The following is a 19,195-nucleotide window of genomic DNA, read 5'->3' on the forward strand; positions in this document are numbered from 1 at the left end:
ACTGCTCACTGAGAAGGACTTCTACCAAAAGCCAAAGAAGACATACCCTGAGGTCACAAATTATCCTGAGTTGATGGTTCACATTCAACTAAAATTTATACTTACTCCTTTCTTCCAACTACATATTTTAGCAAGTTCCTGTGAAGGAATGTATAATTTGTTCCTGGTTTCTTTAAAAAATTTTTTTTTACTATACTTGATTTACAATGTTGTGCAATTTCTTCTGTACAGTGTTCCTGGTTTCTTGCCACTCCTTTCTCCATAAAGCCTTCTGAAGTATACCTGCTTGCAGATTTTTCTCTCTTCTAAACTCCCACACAGTATATTCTTTATGGTTGCCACTTGGTTTTGCACTCTGATGTATTTTATTCTGTTTTATTTTATTTATTATTTTTAAAAGATTTTTATTTTTTCCATTATAGTTGATTTATAGTGTTCTGTCATTTTCTTTCTTTTTTCTTTGGTCTTTTTAGGGCCATACCATGGCATATGGAAGTTCCCAGGCTAGGGGTCTAATTGGAGCTGTAGCCACTAGCCTACCTCACCTCCACTGCAACGTCAGATGCCAGCCCCATCTGTGACCTATACCACAGCTCACAGCCATACTGGCTCCTTAACCCACTGAGCAAGGCCTGATCAACCCTGCGTCCTCATGGATGCTAGATAGATTTGTTTCTGCTGAGCCATGACAGAACTCCCTGGCCATTTCTTCTGTACAGTCAAGTGACCCAGTCATACATATTACATATATTCTTTTTCTTGCAGTATCCTCCATTGTGTTCCATCGCAAGTGACTAGATGTATTTCCTTGTGCTATGAAGCAGGATCTCATTACTCTGATGTATTTTAAATAATGATAATAACAATAACATTAACAAGTACTTACAAATACCTTGAGAACTTACTATGAAGCAGGCACTATGATACATATACTTTATATGCCATATATTATGTAACCCATCCATCAATCCTAAGACACATATAATACTATAACCTGGAAGTCTTGGCTGTACCTTGCCTCTCCTCACATAGCTGACTTATTAGCGGTAGAGATAGGCTTTGAACCCAGGTCGCCTGGCTGCAAAGCCTGGGTATGTAACTATCAATGTTTTATTTTTAACAATTCTTTATCTAGCATATGCTTTCCCTTGAGGGTCTAATTATACTTCTTGGTCATCTTGGCAATTACAGTTCCTGTTTCAAAAGCAGTAGAAAATAGAACAAAGACAGCAAGCTGTGAGTCTGACTGTCTAGATTCAAGTTCCAGCCCATCACTTAGAAGCCATGTGATCTTGGGTAATGCATTCATGCCTGTGCCTCAGTTTCTTCTCTCATGATCACAACAGTGCCTACCTCTTAGGGCCTTAGGAGTATTAGATGAAATGACGCTTGAATACCACTTAGCTAGTGCTTGACTGGCACTCAGTACATGTCATGACTGCCCTAGGTTTTTAAACAGGACATTTGGCAGTCAGTTACCCATTTTATACATCTGTCTTTAGTCACTGTTGTGGATGTGAATTCATTCCTAAGAGATGAGTTCCTCTTATGAGGACAAAACCACGCTTCTGGCCATGCTTAGGATTGCCAGATGTAGCGAATAAAAATACAGGATGCTCAGTGAAATTTGAATTTCAGGTAAACAATGAATAATTTTTAATATAAATATGTGAATATTGCATGGGACAGATTTATACTGAAAACTCTTCATTGTTTATCATTGCTGAAATCTGGTGTTTAAATTAAAATTTAACTGGGCATCATTATTTTATCTGGCAGCCAGCTGGCCCTATGCCTTGGGAGGTCCCCTGTGTAGCCAGTACTCTGCCTTCCAGCATATACATTCTCACTGGTATAATTTACTTGTTTACTCTGACTCTCCTTTCGGTTTGCTGCATTCTTTTAAGTCAGCAAATGTTCTTAATTTATGTTTTTATTCCCAGTGTTCAAAGCTATATTTCTATACCTCTGCCGGAATTCATACAATATAACCTATAGATATATAACTTTTAAAGAAAAATATGACTTAGTATATATTATATATATTATTATGCTCTTTTATTTAAAAATTTTTACATTGTTTCTTAGACATCCTTCTAAGTCAGTACACATAGTAATTTCTACCTTTCCTCTAAGAGCTGCAAAGTTTCTCTTATAAGAGAGGTGCGGCATAAACGGCTGAATCCAGGACCCAGAAATCCCACTTCCAGGAAGCTGCCCTACAAAACTGAGTGGAAGAGGTACATATAGAATGTCACTGTCACAAAGTCTGCAAAAGCAAAACACTGGAAAAACATGTATATTCATCAATATAGAACAGACATGTAGGTATTAAAAACATTGCCAGGGGAGCAGATTTGGAGACATGGAAAGTTATTTGCAACATATTACTAAGTGAAGAAAGTGGGTTAAAGTGGTATATATACCATTTAATCTAGTTTTTGTAAATAATAAAAAAGTATGATCTCAATTTTACATAATAGATATTGACAAAAAAAGAGTGGGAGCTTATGGCAGGGAATTTACTGAATATCATATCTGGGAAATACATCTATATAAAATTTCTATTTTCTCCCAATATTGTATGTTTTCTAAATGCCTTTTAAATGACATTAAACATTGTTCATCACATAAGCTGAGGGATAAACCTGCCTATGCAGTATGAAGCCAATTCTCTGAGAAGTAAATCTCTATCCGTATATGTAAGTTTGGAAAAGTCACTGAAATGTTAACAGAGCTTTCTCTGAGTGGTGGAATTATAGGCAATTTTGATTTTCTTAATTATATTTTCCCATATCTTAAAATTATTTTAAAAATATTTTGTTTTACTCCAGAGATCTGTTAGACAATTTGTATTGGGTCTTATTCAGTTCAGCCACAAAGATCTATGTATTTGCAAACAAAAGAAATAGAAAATATAAGTTTTCCCACTATGGGGCTAATTTTTATTTAATAATAAGTAACTTTTATTTCTGTATGATGCTTGGGAACTAACGAGTTATAAAGAGTGTTGATGCAGCATTATGAATAACTGGTTATGACTAACAGGATAGGCATCACCATATTTGTTATTTAAATTTGTCAGAATCTCAAATGTCTTTTGAGTTATCCAAATATATTCATATATTAAGAAGATTTCAGTTAAGGTTTAGTCTTCTTCAGGGAAATTATGTACTAACTAGAATTCTTTTATAGAAATATGGCAATTAAAACACATTTACAGCAACTGTAGTCATTTTACTAATGCATCTACTCATTCATTTAACTTATATTTACACACATAGAAAACATAAAGAGAGACTATGAACATAATATAAATAATATGGGCTTTCAGGCTACAAAACATGGGTTCGAATTCTGTTCTGCCCCTCATATGACTCTGGTGATGTTACTGAAATTGAATCTTGGCTGCCTTATCCAGAAAATGGTTTACCTTAAGGTCTACCTTATAGGATGCTATGAGATTAAATGAGATGCGGTATGCACTGCCTTAAATAATCACTGCCGTAAGGTAGGAGCTCAGCAAATAACTCTATTTATGTTCTATTTTTGGCATGAATCTAGGTGCTGATGTGTTAAGATAAAAATTTGATCCAGTATAGATTCTTCTGTTGACCATCACTTAGTCATAGGATGTGTATATGACTGTGTGTGTGTGTGTGTGTGTGTGTGTGTGTGTGTGTCTGCATCTCTGTGTACATCTGTTTGAGTATTTAATACAATAAGGCTGAAAATGACTATGTATGATGGGGGGAAAGACAGACTCTCTCGGGAAATCAAATGAAAGGGAAATGATATCTTACAGAAACAATTATGGAGAATCTTCTGAGGAGTTATTGCTGGGGCTAAGACATGAAAAATGGATAGTATTCAAACATGTGAAAATGAAGATGGAAATGGCTAAGGATAGTACATATTTGGTTGAGAGTGTTGCAAAAGAAGGCAGGGAGGCTAATAAAGGCAATTACCTGGTAAGTTGGTTGGAACATGGGGAACAAGGGGCATAAAGAGGAAAAGTAAAAGATCTGTCTGAAAATATGGCAATGCACAACACATGACCCATCTAGAGCAGAGCTTCTATTTTAATAGACAAAACAATCTCCCTCAAAGAAGATTATTCATGTTTGAGGAATTTTACAGATATTTAATGTTCTAGGTGATGACACATTTTAGAGACACAAGACAAGTTTGGGTCCCAACTCTCCTTCCCACTAGCTGTAAAAATTTAATCAAGTTACTTAATCTTTTTGATTTTCAGTCCTGCACAACTGTGATAGATAGTACATGACAGGAGTATTGTGAAAATAAATAGAAACAAAGTATCCAGATGACTCATCAGAACGCTTGACATCAGCAGGGCTCAGTCCATATTAATTGTCCTCCCCCACCACAGTCACCAGACTAGTCTCCTCACCTTTTCCCAAACCTCCTCTCTCTCTGCCGAACATATTTTTGGGACAATCATATCTATGGCCCTCTTGTTCATGCTCTGAGGAGTGTTTAATAAGAGACCTCTCCTTGCATGCTGTTGGCCAAGGTATTGCCAGCAGGTTGAGTAAGAGCACAAACACCTAGAGGGGTGAGATAATTGGCATGAAGTCCATTTGCAGAGTTGACTCCTGGCCTATCAGGAGGATCCAGAGAAGGTTGATTTTGGGGGAAATCCCAGCTAGACCAACACATCCAATGGAAGTAAAAGCTGCATTAAAAAATAAAATTTCATGGGGTATAATTGACTTACAATGTCGTGTTAGCTTCAGGTTTACAGAAAAATAAATCCGTTATACATATAAATCTGCCTTTAAATGAATGACTGAAATGAAAATACAGCAATAATGAAAGCAGATGGAGGAGAATTTTCTTTTTCTTTGTTAAGATTATCATTAACACTGAAGCTTCCATCTACCACAGCTAACCAACTCAGGAGAGATTCAGCAGAAGGGAGAAATTTTAGAATAGTACATGCTCATCACAGCTAAGATGGATACCATGTAGCAACACTGCATTAGGTTCAAAAAAGAAAAACAAACAAACAAAAAACAGACACAGTGAAAAGTAATGGTCAAAATATCAAAGAGTCAATGGACTTCACAGGTTTGTGTCAAGAATCTTGAGTTTGGTTCAGGGTACCTCAGTGCCAGCAGGGTGTAACAGAGAAAATAGAGCTTATAAAGTCATCCCACATTCTCCGTCTTCTTATGAAATATTCTGTGAAATCAATGTGACTTATCTGAGTTCTGGAATTGGATTTTTTTTTTGGGTGGTGGTACATGGAAGGAAAATAGTTGAATATAAGTTCAACAACGGAGGACCCCCAAATTTCTCAGTCACTATTTGATTACATACATCATCACCTTTCATCTTTGTAGCAACAAACTTACACAGTGGCTGTCACCTCTAGTTTTTGGATAAGGAGACTGAGGCTCAGAGACGATAAGGAAGGTGGTGCCAGTGAGGGAGTGGTCAAACTGTGATGTGAATGCAGCTTTCTCTGACTCCAATGATCACTAAGGACGCCAAGTGGGAAAATGTAAAGCAAAATAAGATTTGCCAACAGTGAATTATCACAGCATCGTAAATCAACTATACTTCAACATAACTTTTTCAAAAAAGAATTGCCAGTGGTATACGCAGTAGTTGTGTGCATTGTTGAATCTCTTGTGTGGGCTGAAGCACCTAAATCAGTGGGTTCCTACAAGAAGCATGCAGTTACACACAAGGGACTCAAGGTACTTAGGAAGCAGCCTAACATGGGTACGGAAGTTGGATTAGGATTCTCAATTAATCTCCCCACAGCCTCTAGTTTCCTGCCATTAACATCTGCGATAGGCCCATGAAATGATCAACAGCTACTCCTGACTCAGGTATGCCTTTAGCCACTGTCTGATATGCTGTAAGATGGTAGCAGTGTAGTAAATGGACATAGAAGTAGCTAAGATTCTCTTATAAAAACATTTGTTTCACAGAAAAAGGGGGTGGTGACTAAGGAGAAGAACATTTCTGAATTCGACTAACATGCCTGTTTTGTTTTTTTCTGAAGCAATGTAAATAATAAAGGCAAGGGGGTAGGATAATTTATTGAAACACTTGAAACACTTGATTTGTATCTGGAACTTACTGTATTTTTTCTTTCCAAAATTTGAAAGATATTCCTTAGAACAACAAACTTATATTGAACTATATTCCCTTGCCTCATTGGAGATTGGCGCTACAGGAGGGAAAGCAGAATTTTCCCTAAGAAACACTCTTCCGAGTTTTTGTTCTTCAAAAGTCTGAGCTCCTAAAAGACTGATGTGTAGAGATAACTTTAAGGAGAGAAGTAGGCATGATAGAGGCCTACTATCAGATATAATTTAAATAAAATAAAACCATGTGCCATTTAAAAAACGTGTGCAAAATGCATACCTGCTACATTTTTAATACATAAATTCTAAAATTTTAAATATAAAATCTAAGCACCACTGAGCAAATTCTGGGATTAGTAACTCTTGTTCAGGAGCAAAGCCCTTTCTTTGCATAGCCCTAGTAGAGTCCGTGGTTTAGAGTCACCCAATGTCTTTATAAAAACCTACTCTATGGGACAAATGCCTGACCATGTGTTCTTCTAAGGTGTTACACCTTGCTTTTACTTTGGGTAATATGGTTTTTGTGAAGTCGAAGACACAATGAATTGGTTCCCAGGTCTGCCTGCATCAGAATTACCTATGAGGGTTTTTGTTCTATTTATAATACTAACATCCTGGCTCTATCCCTGGATACACAGATTTGGTAGATCTGGGGCAAGACTCAGGACTCTGCTTAGAAAGGCTTCACAGGTGACCAACTGGTTGTGAGAGTTTGGCACTAGTTTCAGACAGTGGATCTGTTCTTCCTGAGAAAGTTATGATATAGTCTCATTTTAAATTACCTCATTTCTTTCAGTAGTACAGAATATCGGTATTTTTCTAAAAATGTTGACCTGATAATTTTCAGCTGATAATGTTAATATCTGGAGATTGTAAACATTAAGCTCTTTGTTCAAAGGAAGGTAAGAAATACTGCTCTTTATTATTTCACCAGTGAGAAATATAAAATTTAATTTTGTAAGCAGAATTGGAAATATTTCTCTTTAAGCTACAGAACAGTAGTTCTGGGGAAGACCCTACTTTGCTTGACCTGGAAAGACCACATTCTCACTATGAGTTCCTTACTCAAGGGCAACCCCTTCATACCTCCCTTTAGTTCCAGGATTTTCAATTCAGTGAAATCTTTTTTTTTTTTTTTTTTTTTTTTTTTTTTTTGTCTTTTTGCCATTTCTTGGGCCACTCCTGCAGCATATGGAGGTTCCCAGGCTAGGGGTCCAATCGGAGCCATAGCCACCGGCCTGCGCCACAGCCAGGGCAACTCGGGTATCGTCTGCACATAGAGCCTCGTCTGCAGCCTATGTGACAGCTCATGGCAACACTGGATCCCTAAACCACAGAGCAAGGCCAGGGATCGAACCCGCAACCTCATGGTTCCTAGTCAGATTTGTTAACCACTGAGCCACGATGGGAACTCCCAATTCAGCGAAATCTTATTTGAGCTATACTCAGACATGGAATTAGATTTATACTGTATGTGAAACTTCATCCAGCCATACCTGGTCCAATCTCAAGTTATCCAGGGAAGTCATAGAATTAATGTGACCCCTGGGAACTGGGAAGTCTCACCAAAGGTGCTGCTGTGTATTTACTTGATTTCTGTGCTCAAATCATGAAGCTATGCAAAAGTAATCACTGCATTTACTTCACAAGTTTTATGATGCCTGGATAGTAAATCTGAGTTTTGGGGAAGATATATATTTGTGTTTACTTGACATTCTACAATTTCTAATTTTAGAGTTTTAAAACTAAGAATAACATAGACTTTTTCTTTAACAGAGACTTTTCTTTTTATATAACTTAAATAGTTAGGCTTTGTTTTGAATAAAGTCTTCTTAATTAGGATCAACTATATCTATCTATGAAATTGAAGTATAAAGGAAATCTCACTTAACATAAAATCTCAAAATCGACCCTTTTAAGGCAAGTGTAAAAATAGTATAAGTCTAAGTTTTATTAAGTTAGCCAGAAGCATTTTCTCCTTTATCTACTTCCTAATCTCATTCCACCATCTACGACCTGCGCTGCTATCATCACAACTGCAAATAGTTCTGTAATCACTATGGTGCCCTGGACTAGAAGTCAAGGCTAATAACAACAACAACGACAACAACAACAACAACAATGATGGCTAGTCTGAATGTAGCTTATTTTGTGCCATTCTCTGCTCCAAGGGTTTTACATAGGTTGCTTCATTTAATCCTAAATGATATACACCATGCTATAGGTGTAGGTGGGCAAACAGGCACAGAGAGGTTACATAACTCATTCAAGGTCAAACAGCAAGGGGCGGACTCAGAGTTATTCTGAGTCCATAATCTGAGCTCTTAACCAAGATGCCACCTGGCTTCTGGATTCTGGGTTTTGCATCTGCCACTTATTGTCTATTTGTTGCAGGGGAAATCATGGCATCTGTCATCTCAGATTCTCAATCAGTTAAATAGGTATAACATCCCTCTGCTCATTTTGTATAGTGTTATAGGAACTAAAGGAAAAATAGGAAAGTCTCTGGCAGCACCAGACAGCTATCAGGGTCTACTAGTACTATTATAAATTCAGAGCAAGACCTCATGTAATTGGCTTTGAAATCTCTGGCTATCACGTTTACTTCAGCTGTTTCATTCTATCTTCATCCCCTGTCTCAACATGGTAAATGAGACTTTGGAAAAAGATTAGGGAGGAAAAAAAAACATAAAACAAAATATCGCACTCTTATGGATCAGTTGACAGCATTTCCATTCAGGACACAGTCTACATAATAAAGGACTTACATCGTTCTACTTCAAGGTCAATCTAATTTGAAAAGAAATCTAGGACGAGGGTTGATATTTAAATGTTTATACTCAGAGGCACATATACTCACAGGAATGGCTAAGTTCTTTCAGTGAGGACTTAAAGTGTTCATTAAGGCAACCATACGGGGTCTGGTGTTAGAGCCGGAATGACAGGCATTAAGGTCTGACCCCCTACCTGTGTACAGAAGGCCTCCCTCCTTCCTGAGAAAAACTGACTGCCTCTCCTGAACAGGTTGTGCATGGTGCTGGGAGGAAGCAATGACATAAAACTTTAGTTCTACCTTTATGGACAAAGAAAAACAAGAGAGAAATTTACTCGAAGCACAAAGGAGATTCGAGAGATCTTAAAACTAATAATGCTAACCATGCAGTGTAGCAAAAAGAGCCAGACTCTGGAATTGGTTTGAATCCCGATCCTGTTATACACCAACTGCATGACCTTTACCAGCAGGCTCAAGGACACAGATTCTGGAATCAGACGGATCCCAGCTTTGCTACTTATTATATGCAGAAAAAAAAAAACTTAATGGGAATGTATCATCTATGAATGATTACCCCTCTGTGCTCTAGGTTTTTAAAAAATATTTTCATAATTTCTACAAATACATATTACTTTTACAATTAGGGAAAATAACACAACCTAACTGAAGAGCAATAAAGGGGGCAAGAAATATAAAGGTTGAAAAGGATGTCTGGAGAAAATGCATGAAGGTAGCATTAAAAATATATATATATTTTTATGGCCACACCTGCGGCATATGGAAGATCCCAGGTTACCTATGTCACAGCTCAGGGCAATGCCAAATACTTGACCCACTGAGCAAAGCCAGGGATTGAACCTGCATTCTCATGGACATTATGTCAGGTTCCTAACCCATTCAGGGAATCCCTAAAATGTCTTTGATTCGATACAGCTTGCTTCGGTGTCTAGATTAAGGAAATTACCGAAAAACCAACAGTGAACGATGCAACCCAAAACTAATGAAATATATATCTATATTATATAAGAATATGTCTTTGAGGTGCAACAATTGGATGCTGCAGTTTTCTTATGGCAAACACTAATATTAACATGTAACCTCAGCCACAGCAGCGAACGGCATAGGAAATGGTAGGAGTCACTCAGGGATTACAATACTGTTATAGGTAATTTTCAAAATTTACATCCACATATGGACAATTAAGAATCAGCTGTCTCTTGTCTACTATTACTTTATTGACACATGGATGTGAAAATAAACTCCTAGAGGAAGAGGCTATGCCTACTTGTCTTGAATCATAATATACACCCTGTTTCAATGTCACATAAATAAGGGTCAGAAATAAGCTACACATTGTATGGGTGATGGTAGTTAGCTTGCAAGGGGCCTGGGGTCAATTAATAGTTGATTGCTTCCACAGCGGCCCCTCCAAAATTCTCCATGGGCCATCTTTAACCCTTTTCCCTCTCAACTAGCCCTGAAGACCAAGGGTGAATTCATTCTATGAAAATGTAAAAAAAAAAAAAACCAAGAAAAGGAGTTCCCGTCGTGGTGCAGTGGTTAACGAATCAGACTAGGAACCATGAGGTTGCGGGTTCGGTCCCTGCCCTTGCTCAGTGGGTTAACGATCCGGCGTTGCCGTGAGCTGTGGTGTAGGTTGCAGACGCAGCTCGGATCCCGCGTTGCTGTGGCTCTGGCGTAGGCCGGTGGCTACAGCTCCGATTTGACCCCTAGCCTGGGAACCTCCATATGCCACAGGAGCGGCCCAAGAAATGGCAAAGACAAAAAAAAAAAAAAAAAAATGTAATACAGCATTGATTAAACAACTCTCTATTCAAATTTTATATCTATAATAACAACAGCTTAGATATGCAATGACCATTATCCACAAAATTATAAGGCCTAGTGTTGTGCGTTTATGTCTGGCTAATTTATTAGGTACCTACACAATGATAAATATCTATAAAAAAAATCTTAAAATTCCCATTACTGTTTCATTTTTCCACTCATTAAGTTCATTTCCCTGACTGCAAACAGCAGCTTAACATGTTTTTCAATTCATATTTGGATATCTTCTTTTAATTAAAATTTGTCAACTTCCCCATTAGCATACTTGCTCTCTTAACAGGATAGTTCTATCAATCATGCCTCACAGTTTATGCACGTAAACCTAAATGGCTATGCGGAGCCACCATCAATAAATAGAAAACGCCCCTGGAGGGCTCCCCTAAATGGATTATCCTCCTTCTGTCTCACTTGTTTTTGCCCCATTCACCCCTTCTCATTACTATACTTTGCTTCAAAAGAGACGTAAGACTGGGCTCCACACTGCAGAAACAGAGAGCAAAACAGATAAGTCAGAGACACTGATGATGAATCTTTGACTTGGGTAAGTTTAATAATGCACTTACAAGGGCTATGAGTCTGAGACCATGTTTTGCAGAATTTCTTTGAGGGAAAAGCTACATGATGCTAGTTATTGAGTGCTACCATGAATAAAACAGGGCAAAAAATCAATGACTTTTCCAGAGGATACTTGTATTTGGCAATAACCCAGATTCATAGACTAGTTTTTATCTTATTTGGTTCCATTGAATCCTATATTGTATTTTCAATGAAGATAGCCATAAGATACTCACTGTATTCATAAAAATAAAGAGCTTTAATGAAGCACTAAGACTATATGACTTTCTGTAATGTCATGTTTAAAGCTGCTCTGGGAGATAAATTAGTTGAAAAAGATGTAGACGTAAGCAATTTTTGTTTGAGCATCTGTATAACATTGTTGGCTACATTTCCCATTCCACCAAAAAATGATTTCATTTGTGGAGTAGTTTGTCTTAAATTCCTGTTTTAAATAGTAATTAATAAAATGCGTCGAATGCTTACTTTTCTCCAAGAACTTAACATGTACTAACTCAGTTTATTGTCACAATAACCCTAGGAAGTGGGAAATATCCTTCTGCTCCTTTTATACATGAGAAAATTGAGGCAAAGCATGGTTACATAACTTGCCCAAGGTCACACAGCTAGATCCTTCTCCAACCTAATTTGCTGCCATGTTCCCATTAGCTCATCTCCTTCTAGCCAAGCTGGGCTTCCTTATATTCCTGGAACACATGAAACTGACCTTCCTCAGGGATTTTGGCTTTGCAATTTCCTCTTCCTGGAATGTCCTTTCTCTGATCTTGATATCACTACTTTAAACATTTTTTTTTTTATTCAGGTCTCAGCTCATATGTTGTCTCCTTGGAGGGACATTCCTTGGTTAACCTCCTTAATATTGTTCTCTTCCCCAAACTCCGTCTATGGCATTACTGTACTATTTTTATTTTCTTTATAGCACTTATTTATCTATACCTTGCTTGTCTATGTATCTTCTATTCAATACCCTAGAAAGTAAAGTCCATAAAGGCCAGAGCCTTGTCCAGTGTGTAATTGTCATTTTATTGCTGATAACTGTGTTTGACACATGGCATAAGCCTGAATATTCACAGAATAAGTAAATGAATGAGTGAATGAATGAATGAGAAAAGAACTGGAATACATTTTAGACACTATGTCCAGTAAACGACTATTCTATAATTTGGGGAGAGAAGAGTGGAGGCAGACTCCAGTCTGATGGGCTCATCTTTATTTAGAAATAAGGGAGTCAAGCCACGAATATCAGGGTCACAATCTGGAGTAGTCCTTGAAAGCTTCTGGCAATAAGAAATCTTGTGTGAGACTTGGCTTTTGCTTTTTGAGCAATCAAATTACGTGAAGGAACATTGTGAAAAACAGTTAGAAAGATATCTGGGTGTAATAAGTTCAGAGTCAGGTGAACTTGGTTTCTAAAACTAGGAAATACGTCACTCACAGCTAAGTTTAAGTCCTTGGCTTTCCTTACGATGTTTATCACAATCATAACTTGGTTTATTAAGTCCCCACATCTTGAAAGAGCAGTTTGACTCTGCATTCTCCATACTGTGGGCTTCATTTTAGTATTGATGATTTGTCTGTGTATTCTGAGACTACTGTACCAGATGGTGATGGTGTGTGGCTTGCATCTCTTCTGGGTGACCAGGGCGAACTTGACCGGGTGGGAAAGGAATCCACAGTTGTAAGTAATGGACGAAGTGGGCACAGATCACAGGTGATCACTGATTAATTACAGCTTTTTTTTTTTTAATAGTTACCATCTGTCTCCATCAAAAATATGAATATCAGTTTAGAGAAATAGAAAAAGCACTGGACTGGGTGTTCAAAGACATGGGTTCTAAATCTGATCCTACTGCTTACAAGTGGTGGGACCCAGGGACAGCCAACAAATCATGCTAGGCTTTGTGTTTCTTACCTATCAAACAAAGGAGGATTAGACGCCATAGTCATTTATGGCCCTGCCAGCTCTGATAGTCTATTACTCTATGAGACAAAAAAACCATCTCAGGATCATTGTAATAGCTTTTAGTTTTCCAAAATTGAAGACCAGAGTACTCACATAATAATAATTCTGATTTATAAGGGACTCAATAGACTTATAACTAAAAGAATTTTTCCAAAGCCTTTTAGTTTATGTTTCCTTTGTCTAAATCAATGGAAGAACAGAATATCCCAGCTGACTCAGGTACACATTTTCCTACATAATGAGAAAGAGGTTTTTAAAAAAATTCCAGGTAAGTCATTACAGTATTCTTCTAATCAAAATTCTTTTGAAAATTCTTTTTTTTTTTTTTTGTCTTTTTGCCATTTTCTTGGGCCACTCCTGTGGCATATGGAGGTTCCCAGGCTAGGGGTTGAATCAGAGCTGTAGTCACCAGCCTATACCAGAGCCACAGCAACATGGGGTCCGAGCTGTGTCTGCGACCTACAGCACAGCTCACGGCAACACTGGATCCTTAACCCACTGAGCAAGGCCAGGGACCGAACTCTCAACCTCATGGTTCCTAGTCAGATTTGTTAACCACTGAGCCACCAGGGGAACTCCTTGAATTCAAATTTTAACTCTGCTTCTTGCTTGCAGTAGGATTTGAGAAAATTACCATAGGAATTAAACTCATTTTTGTTACCTGTAAAAATCAAGAATATTATGTAACTAATCTAGGGGCAATAATATAAATTAAAGCAGTTAGTGTTAATGATGCATAGTAGTCATCTTGTGGCTTTCACTACTTTATGCAGTAGACTAGATTTACGCCTAAGTTGCATATGACAGAAAGGATAGAAATATAAAGCCAATTTAAAGGTAGATACCGTTCCTTTATGAACCTTGCATTCAAACGCTAACAGATGTATTCATTTCCCCATTCTTTCTTAAGTATGTATGTGCTATCACCTATCATAAATGCCCGTCCTGATCTTGACTCTCTGACAAATGCCTACACATTTTTTAAAGCACAAATGCAAGTTACCTCCTCTTTGAAACTTTATTTGATGCCATAGGCTGTTCCTGCAGCATTCACATAAAACTCAAAAAAAAAAAATCATTTATAAAAACTTACTAAGGGCTTCTGGTGGTGCTGGGGAACTCTGCTAGGGCCACATGAGAGCCCTTCATTGAATTCATCAAATTTTGTTTGTTTCCCATACTTTGGGATGGTAAAGCACTTTTACATTACAAAATGGAGACTGACATAAAGTTGCCAACTTTTCATTTTCCAGGTAAGGATATATAATCAGATAAGTAACTGCTATTGACTACCAAAGATGACATAGCATTTTGAGAGAAAAACATAAAATCTCAGAATTAAAAAACAAGAATACAGGCTTCATGGAAAACTTTATGGAGTGGGTCTGCATGGTTAGGAAAGAGGCACTGGGGGGATCCACTGGTTCCACATAGATTTTTGTGTCAATTTGATGGGTTTTTTTGGAGATGTTGTTTCCTATTCCATTTTGCATTTCTACTGCAGTGCCCACTGTCAAGGAGAAAGTACTCAATGAACATTTATGAATAAGGCAGAGAACTCTGAGGCCCTTGGTAACACCTTATAGCTCAGAACACCTTTGAGAGGAGACAGCCACGGTGAGGATGTGGGGGAGGCATGTGTGTGTGTGTGTGTGTGTGTGTGTGTGTGTGTGTGTGTGTGTGTGAACTGATGTAATTTATTTCACACATTTCCCAGGCACCAGCTATTTGGAAGATTTTATGCAAAGTTGTGGGATTGTCTTGCCAGAGAACAAGGATCCTGAGGCATATCACTGTGGGACTCTCTTCCTTGACACCATCTAAAATATCCCATGCGACATCTTAGGTAGATTAAGAATTATAATGAATATACCTACATTAAATAGATAACATTCACTTAATACTCATTATGTGTCAGGCGTCATTACAAGTTCTTTGCCTGTACTATCTCATTTAATCATTACAACAGCCTTTTGAGAAAGTTTGATTACTGCCCCATGGTAAAGATGAACAAACTGAGGCTTGCGGGGGTTAAAAGGTTTGCCCAAGGTAACATATTTAGCCATTGGTAGAAGTAGGTCTCAAATTGGATCTAATCGTCTTTAGAGCTCATCAAAACTCTTGGGTCTCTTTCTAGCTACATATTTCTATGATGAGAACCATTTTAGATGAATTGCTTATCATTTTAAATACAAGGAGAAAATGAAAATATTTCTTCAGAGCCTGAATTTTAAAGCTGGCATCACACCATGTTTTCCCACTTAAAAGCTGTGTGACCACAAGCAAGTTCTTTAACCTCTTTGAACTTCAGTGTCTACATCTCTAAGATGGGGATAAAAGCCCTTCTTTCTGTGTTTTGGGGAGGATTAGATGGATAACGTAAGTAAAACAGCTAGAAAAGGGCCTGGATTATGAATGAGGTTTAATAAATTTTAATTCACTATGGAGCCTCGCAAGATAAAATGACATTTTCAAATTAAAATCCTATCAAATATTAGCAAAAGGATGAGAGCAAATAGATTATCGCTCTGGTGAGTAAAGGTGCCCATATTCACACAATCTTTAGAGAACCATGGGGATTATCTTTGCTGGAGCCCTCATTTGAATTAAGAGCATAGCGATTAGGCATTTCAGCATAGGAAGAAGTTTATATTTGATTTAAACCACAGATGCACATTTGCCGCATCTAAACATTCCAATCCTTGGCTAAAGATGTAACAAGCTACTTCAGCAAACCTGAAATTGCAAAATAAATGGAAAATGCTTAATCATTTAAAAAGAAATAGCAAAGGGATGAAAAGACCAAAGCATACATGGGCACCAGTGAGAAAAATTAGGCAGTAGGAAGTCTCCTCTGCTTTTTAAAAGCTGACAAATGACAAATGACTTCATTGGATAGGCAGGATATAAAACCAAAAGATCCATCTCTATCGTCTTAACACACAAATGCTTTTGGAAAAAAAGTGTACATTATCTTTATGTAATTTCATTTGGGCCCAACTATTTCTCAATGAGAAAATCAAGTTGCAGAGCAATGTGTAAAATACCAACTTATTTTGTAAAAACAATGTCATGCTGAGTGTGCTTTGTACATATTTGCATGAACATGGGGAAGGTATGAAATGTTCAAGCCAGAATGTCACATTGGGAACCTCAAGACTGGTTGGAGAAAGATTGTTGTTTCTTATATATCTCTGCATTACCTCACCAAATAGTATGAGCATATATTAACTTTGGTACAACAGAAAAACAATAAAAAGAAAAAAGAAAAAAATGTACATTTTAAAATATTCATCCACCCATTCATTCATTTATTTGTTCATCATCTAAAATGTATTGACTCCTTACCAGTGACCATGAGGTAGACTAAATTGGTCTTCCTTGAATTCTCAGACCTGACTTTTCCAGAGGCATGCTGGCTAAATTTAGTTTTACTTTGTGGGGTTAGCAATGTGGTTCTGTGCTCTGTCCTAAAATCCTGTCTTGTTCCTCTTGGGATTAATAAGATATATGAAATTCAAACCTTTGGAATTAATTTCACTCCTTTCCTTTCTATCTGTAGCTATTATACTCTAGGGAGGGTTGATTGACTTCCCACTTCCATTGAATTGCAGGTGGCCACTGGTAGCAAGAACTGGAATTTACTGTTAACCCCCCCGCCCCAGAAAACAAAACAGTTTTTCAGTTCTGACTCTTCCACTAACCAAATATGTAATATTGGTAGGCTACTTCCTTCTTGTTGAACCTCAGCTTCGTCTTCTCTCTTCGATTAATAATACCTATCTTAAAGTATAGCTATCAAGCTCCAATGGAGTTAGATATCAGAAGTTGTAACAAATTGTCAAGTGACAGACATGTGTATACTACTGTTTCTCCACAAAGAATCCATGGTTTTACTTCCAACAGAGGACAACGATACATGTTTACAAGTTTGGGAGATTTCCACTTGAAGCGAGACCACAATAAATTTGAAAGATGCTCAGAAGCAACCACTGCCATGTTAGGCAACTGCAATTTCTTCCTGGTAATGATCACAAATCCAATTAACCAACAAGCATATCTGACCTGGTATAATCGTCTTCAACAAGCATGTGCTTTGGAATTGGTGAGTACCTTCCTGGAGAGATGGGCGGCAGGGAGGTTTTATATTCTAAAGTGCCATTGTTGCCAGAGAGTAGATGGTTTTCCATTGGCGGAGAGTAAGCTAAGGGGTGAAAAAAAAAAGAAAAAGAAATCTGTTATGTGGGTGATTCAATGTGTCATGCTATCGTTCGGTTAAAAATAGAAAGGGTTTGTCACACACTAAGAATTTTCTTATCCATCAAGATGGGGGAGTTGCTGTTTGTTTGCATTTAATATGTACAGGGACATGGTGACCTTTAGGATTGGAAAGACGCAATAGCAGTGATATCTGTACGCCCAGCTAGTATAATTAGGTGAAGAGAAAAATTGGAGAGACCCAGCACTCACATTTTCAGAACGATGATTAATTTTCTATTGTAATAAAAATGTTAGCTTTCTAATTGCAGAGCTCACATTCTTTTCACATAATTAATATCAAATCACCAAAAGCAGAAGGCTCTTAAGAGCAAGTTCTTGTATAAGACTTTCATCCCATCCCAGGAAGGCTAAGAACTCTTGCCTTCCTTTTGTGATCCTCCACCCAAATTCACCCCTCTTTTGAGCAACTGAAAACCCCTCCCAACCCCTGCCTCTACTCTCCCCAAATGCATTTCACACCTTGAGAAATCCAGGTCTGATCATGCTGTTCTCTTGTTTCAATCTTTCCACTGACACTATTGCATTGAATATAAATTCTCCCTTTCATCATTTTTGCAAGACTGACTCATTTCAATAATCCCCCTTACACATAGGCTATGGTCCTTAAGTAAAGCCTATTCTTCCTAATATCTGTGACTTTGTTCCACTTTTCTAGCTATCTTTACTTCTATCTCTTAGCTCACCTTTGATTCTGAAATCTTAACCATTCTTTAAGATAAAATCCAAATGCCACCCTCTGCATAAAGATTTTTCTGGTCTTCCAAAAACAGGTGACATCTTTTTCTACTGAATGCCCAAAGGATGTTTATTTTTGCCTCTTTCATGGCAAACACATCCCTTTCATTTTGCCAAATACTGCAGCTATTCATGCATCTGACTTTAGCCTTCATTTCAGTGAGGGCCATGACCGCATATCCTTTGGATCCCACATATTAACTTACAAGTGTCTTGCACATATTGGAATTATTCAATACATATTTCTTGAACTGAATAGCAAGTTTTGTTTTCTCCTTTTTTTTTCTACCTGACATTGACCTTATATGCCCTTTAAGAAGAGGCTCACAGAGCCTCAAGACTGATTTTTCTAAATTTATCTGGTTTGAAAAACTTTTAAACTCTTTCATACTAGGGTAAAGCTGATCTCTGCATACTGCCTACCTGAAAAAGAGACACACTTGGGGGCAAGTCATTTTAGAATCATCCTTGAGAAAAGCAATAGCTAACATAATAGGCAGGTAACAAAATCTTCCAACCTTTCAATTTCTCTCAGGAGAAACATCCGAATCTAAGAGAGGTTCATTGACTTACTTAAGACCATAGTACTAATTAATGACAGGTCCTGAGGACATTACGAGTTCCCAATCTTACAACTGGTTTCTCACAATTTCAGAATGAGCAAATTCACTGATGTTGACAAAACAGTCCCCTAAACTCACGTCAAAAATGAACTGCTTCTAAATCTAGGCTCCCAAGACAGAATCTTCCTGTTGACCTATTAAGAAGAAGGGGAACACAAGGCTTATGTAGCAGTGGACTTTGTGAGAGCCCAGTCCAGCATCTTACTGTTAGTTGTTGCCCTAGAAGCCCCCATGTCCAACCACCTCTACTGCCATAGGGACTGACATTTTC

The 19,195-nt window shown here is 37.7% G+C and overlaps 1 protein-coding gene across 17 annotated transcripts in view; it reads right to left on the reverse strand.

The window, feature by feature from the left end:
- Positions 1–19,195, reverse strand: part of DLG2 (discs large MAGUK scaffold protein 2) — a 1,971,427-nt gene that overhangs the window by 485,695 nt on the left and 1,466,537 nt on the right. For all 17 annotated transcript variants that reach the window (XM_021102325.1, XM_021102305.1, XM_021102303.1 and 14 more), the window contains one exon: positions 17,351–17,489. In XM_021102325.1, coding sequence (XP_020957984.1) covers positions 17,351–17,489 — 139 coding nt within the window. The remainder of the gene's footprint in view (positions 1–17,350; positions 17,490–19,195) is intronic.

This window comes from Sus scrofa, chromosome 9 (assembly GCF_000003025.6).
Source record: "Sus scrofa isolate TJ Tabasco breed Duroc chromosome 9, Sscrofa11.1, whole genome shotgun sequence".
Lineage (NCBI taxonomy): Eukaryota > Metazoa > Chordata > Mammalia > Artiodactyla > Suidae > Sus > Sus scrofa.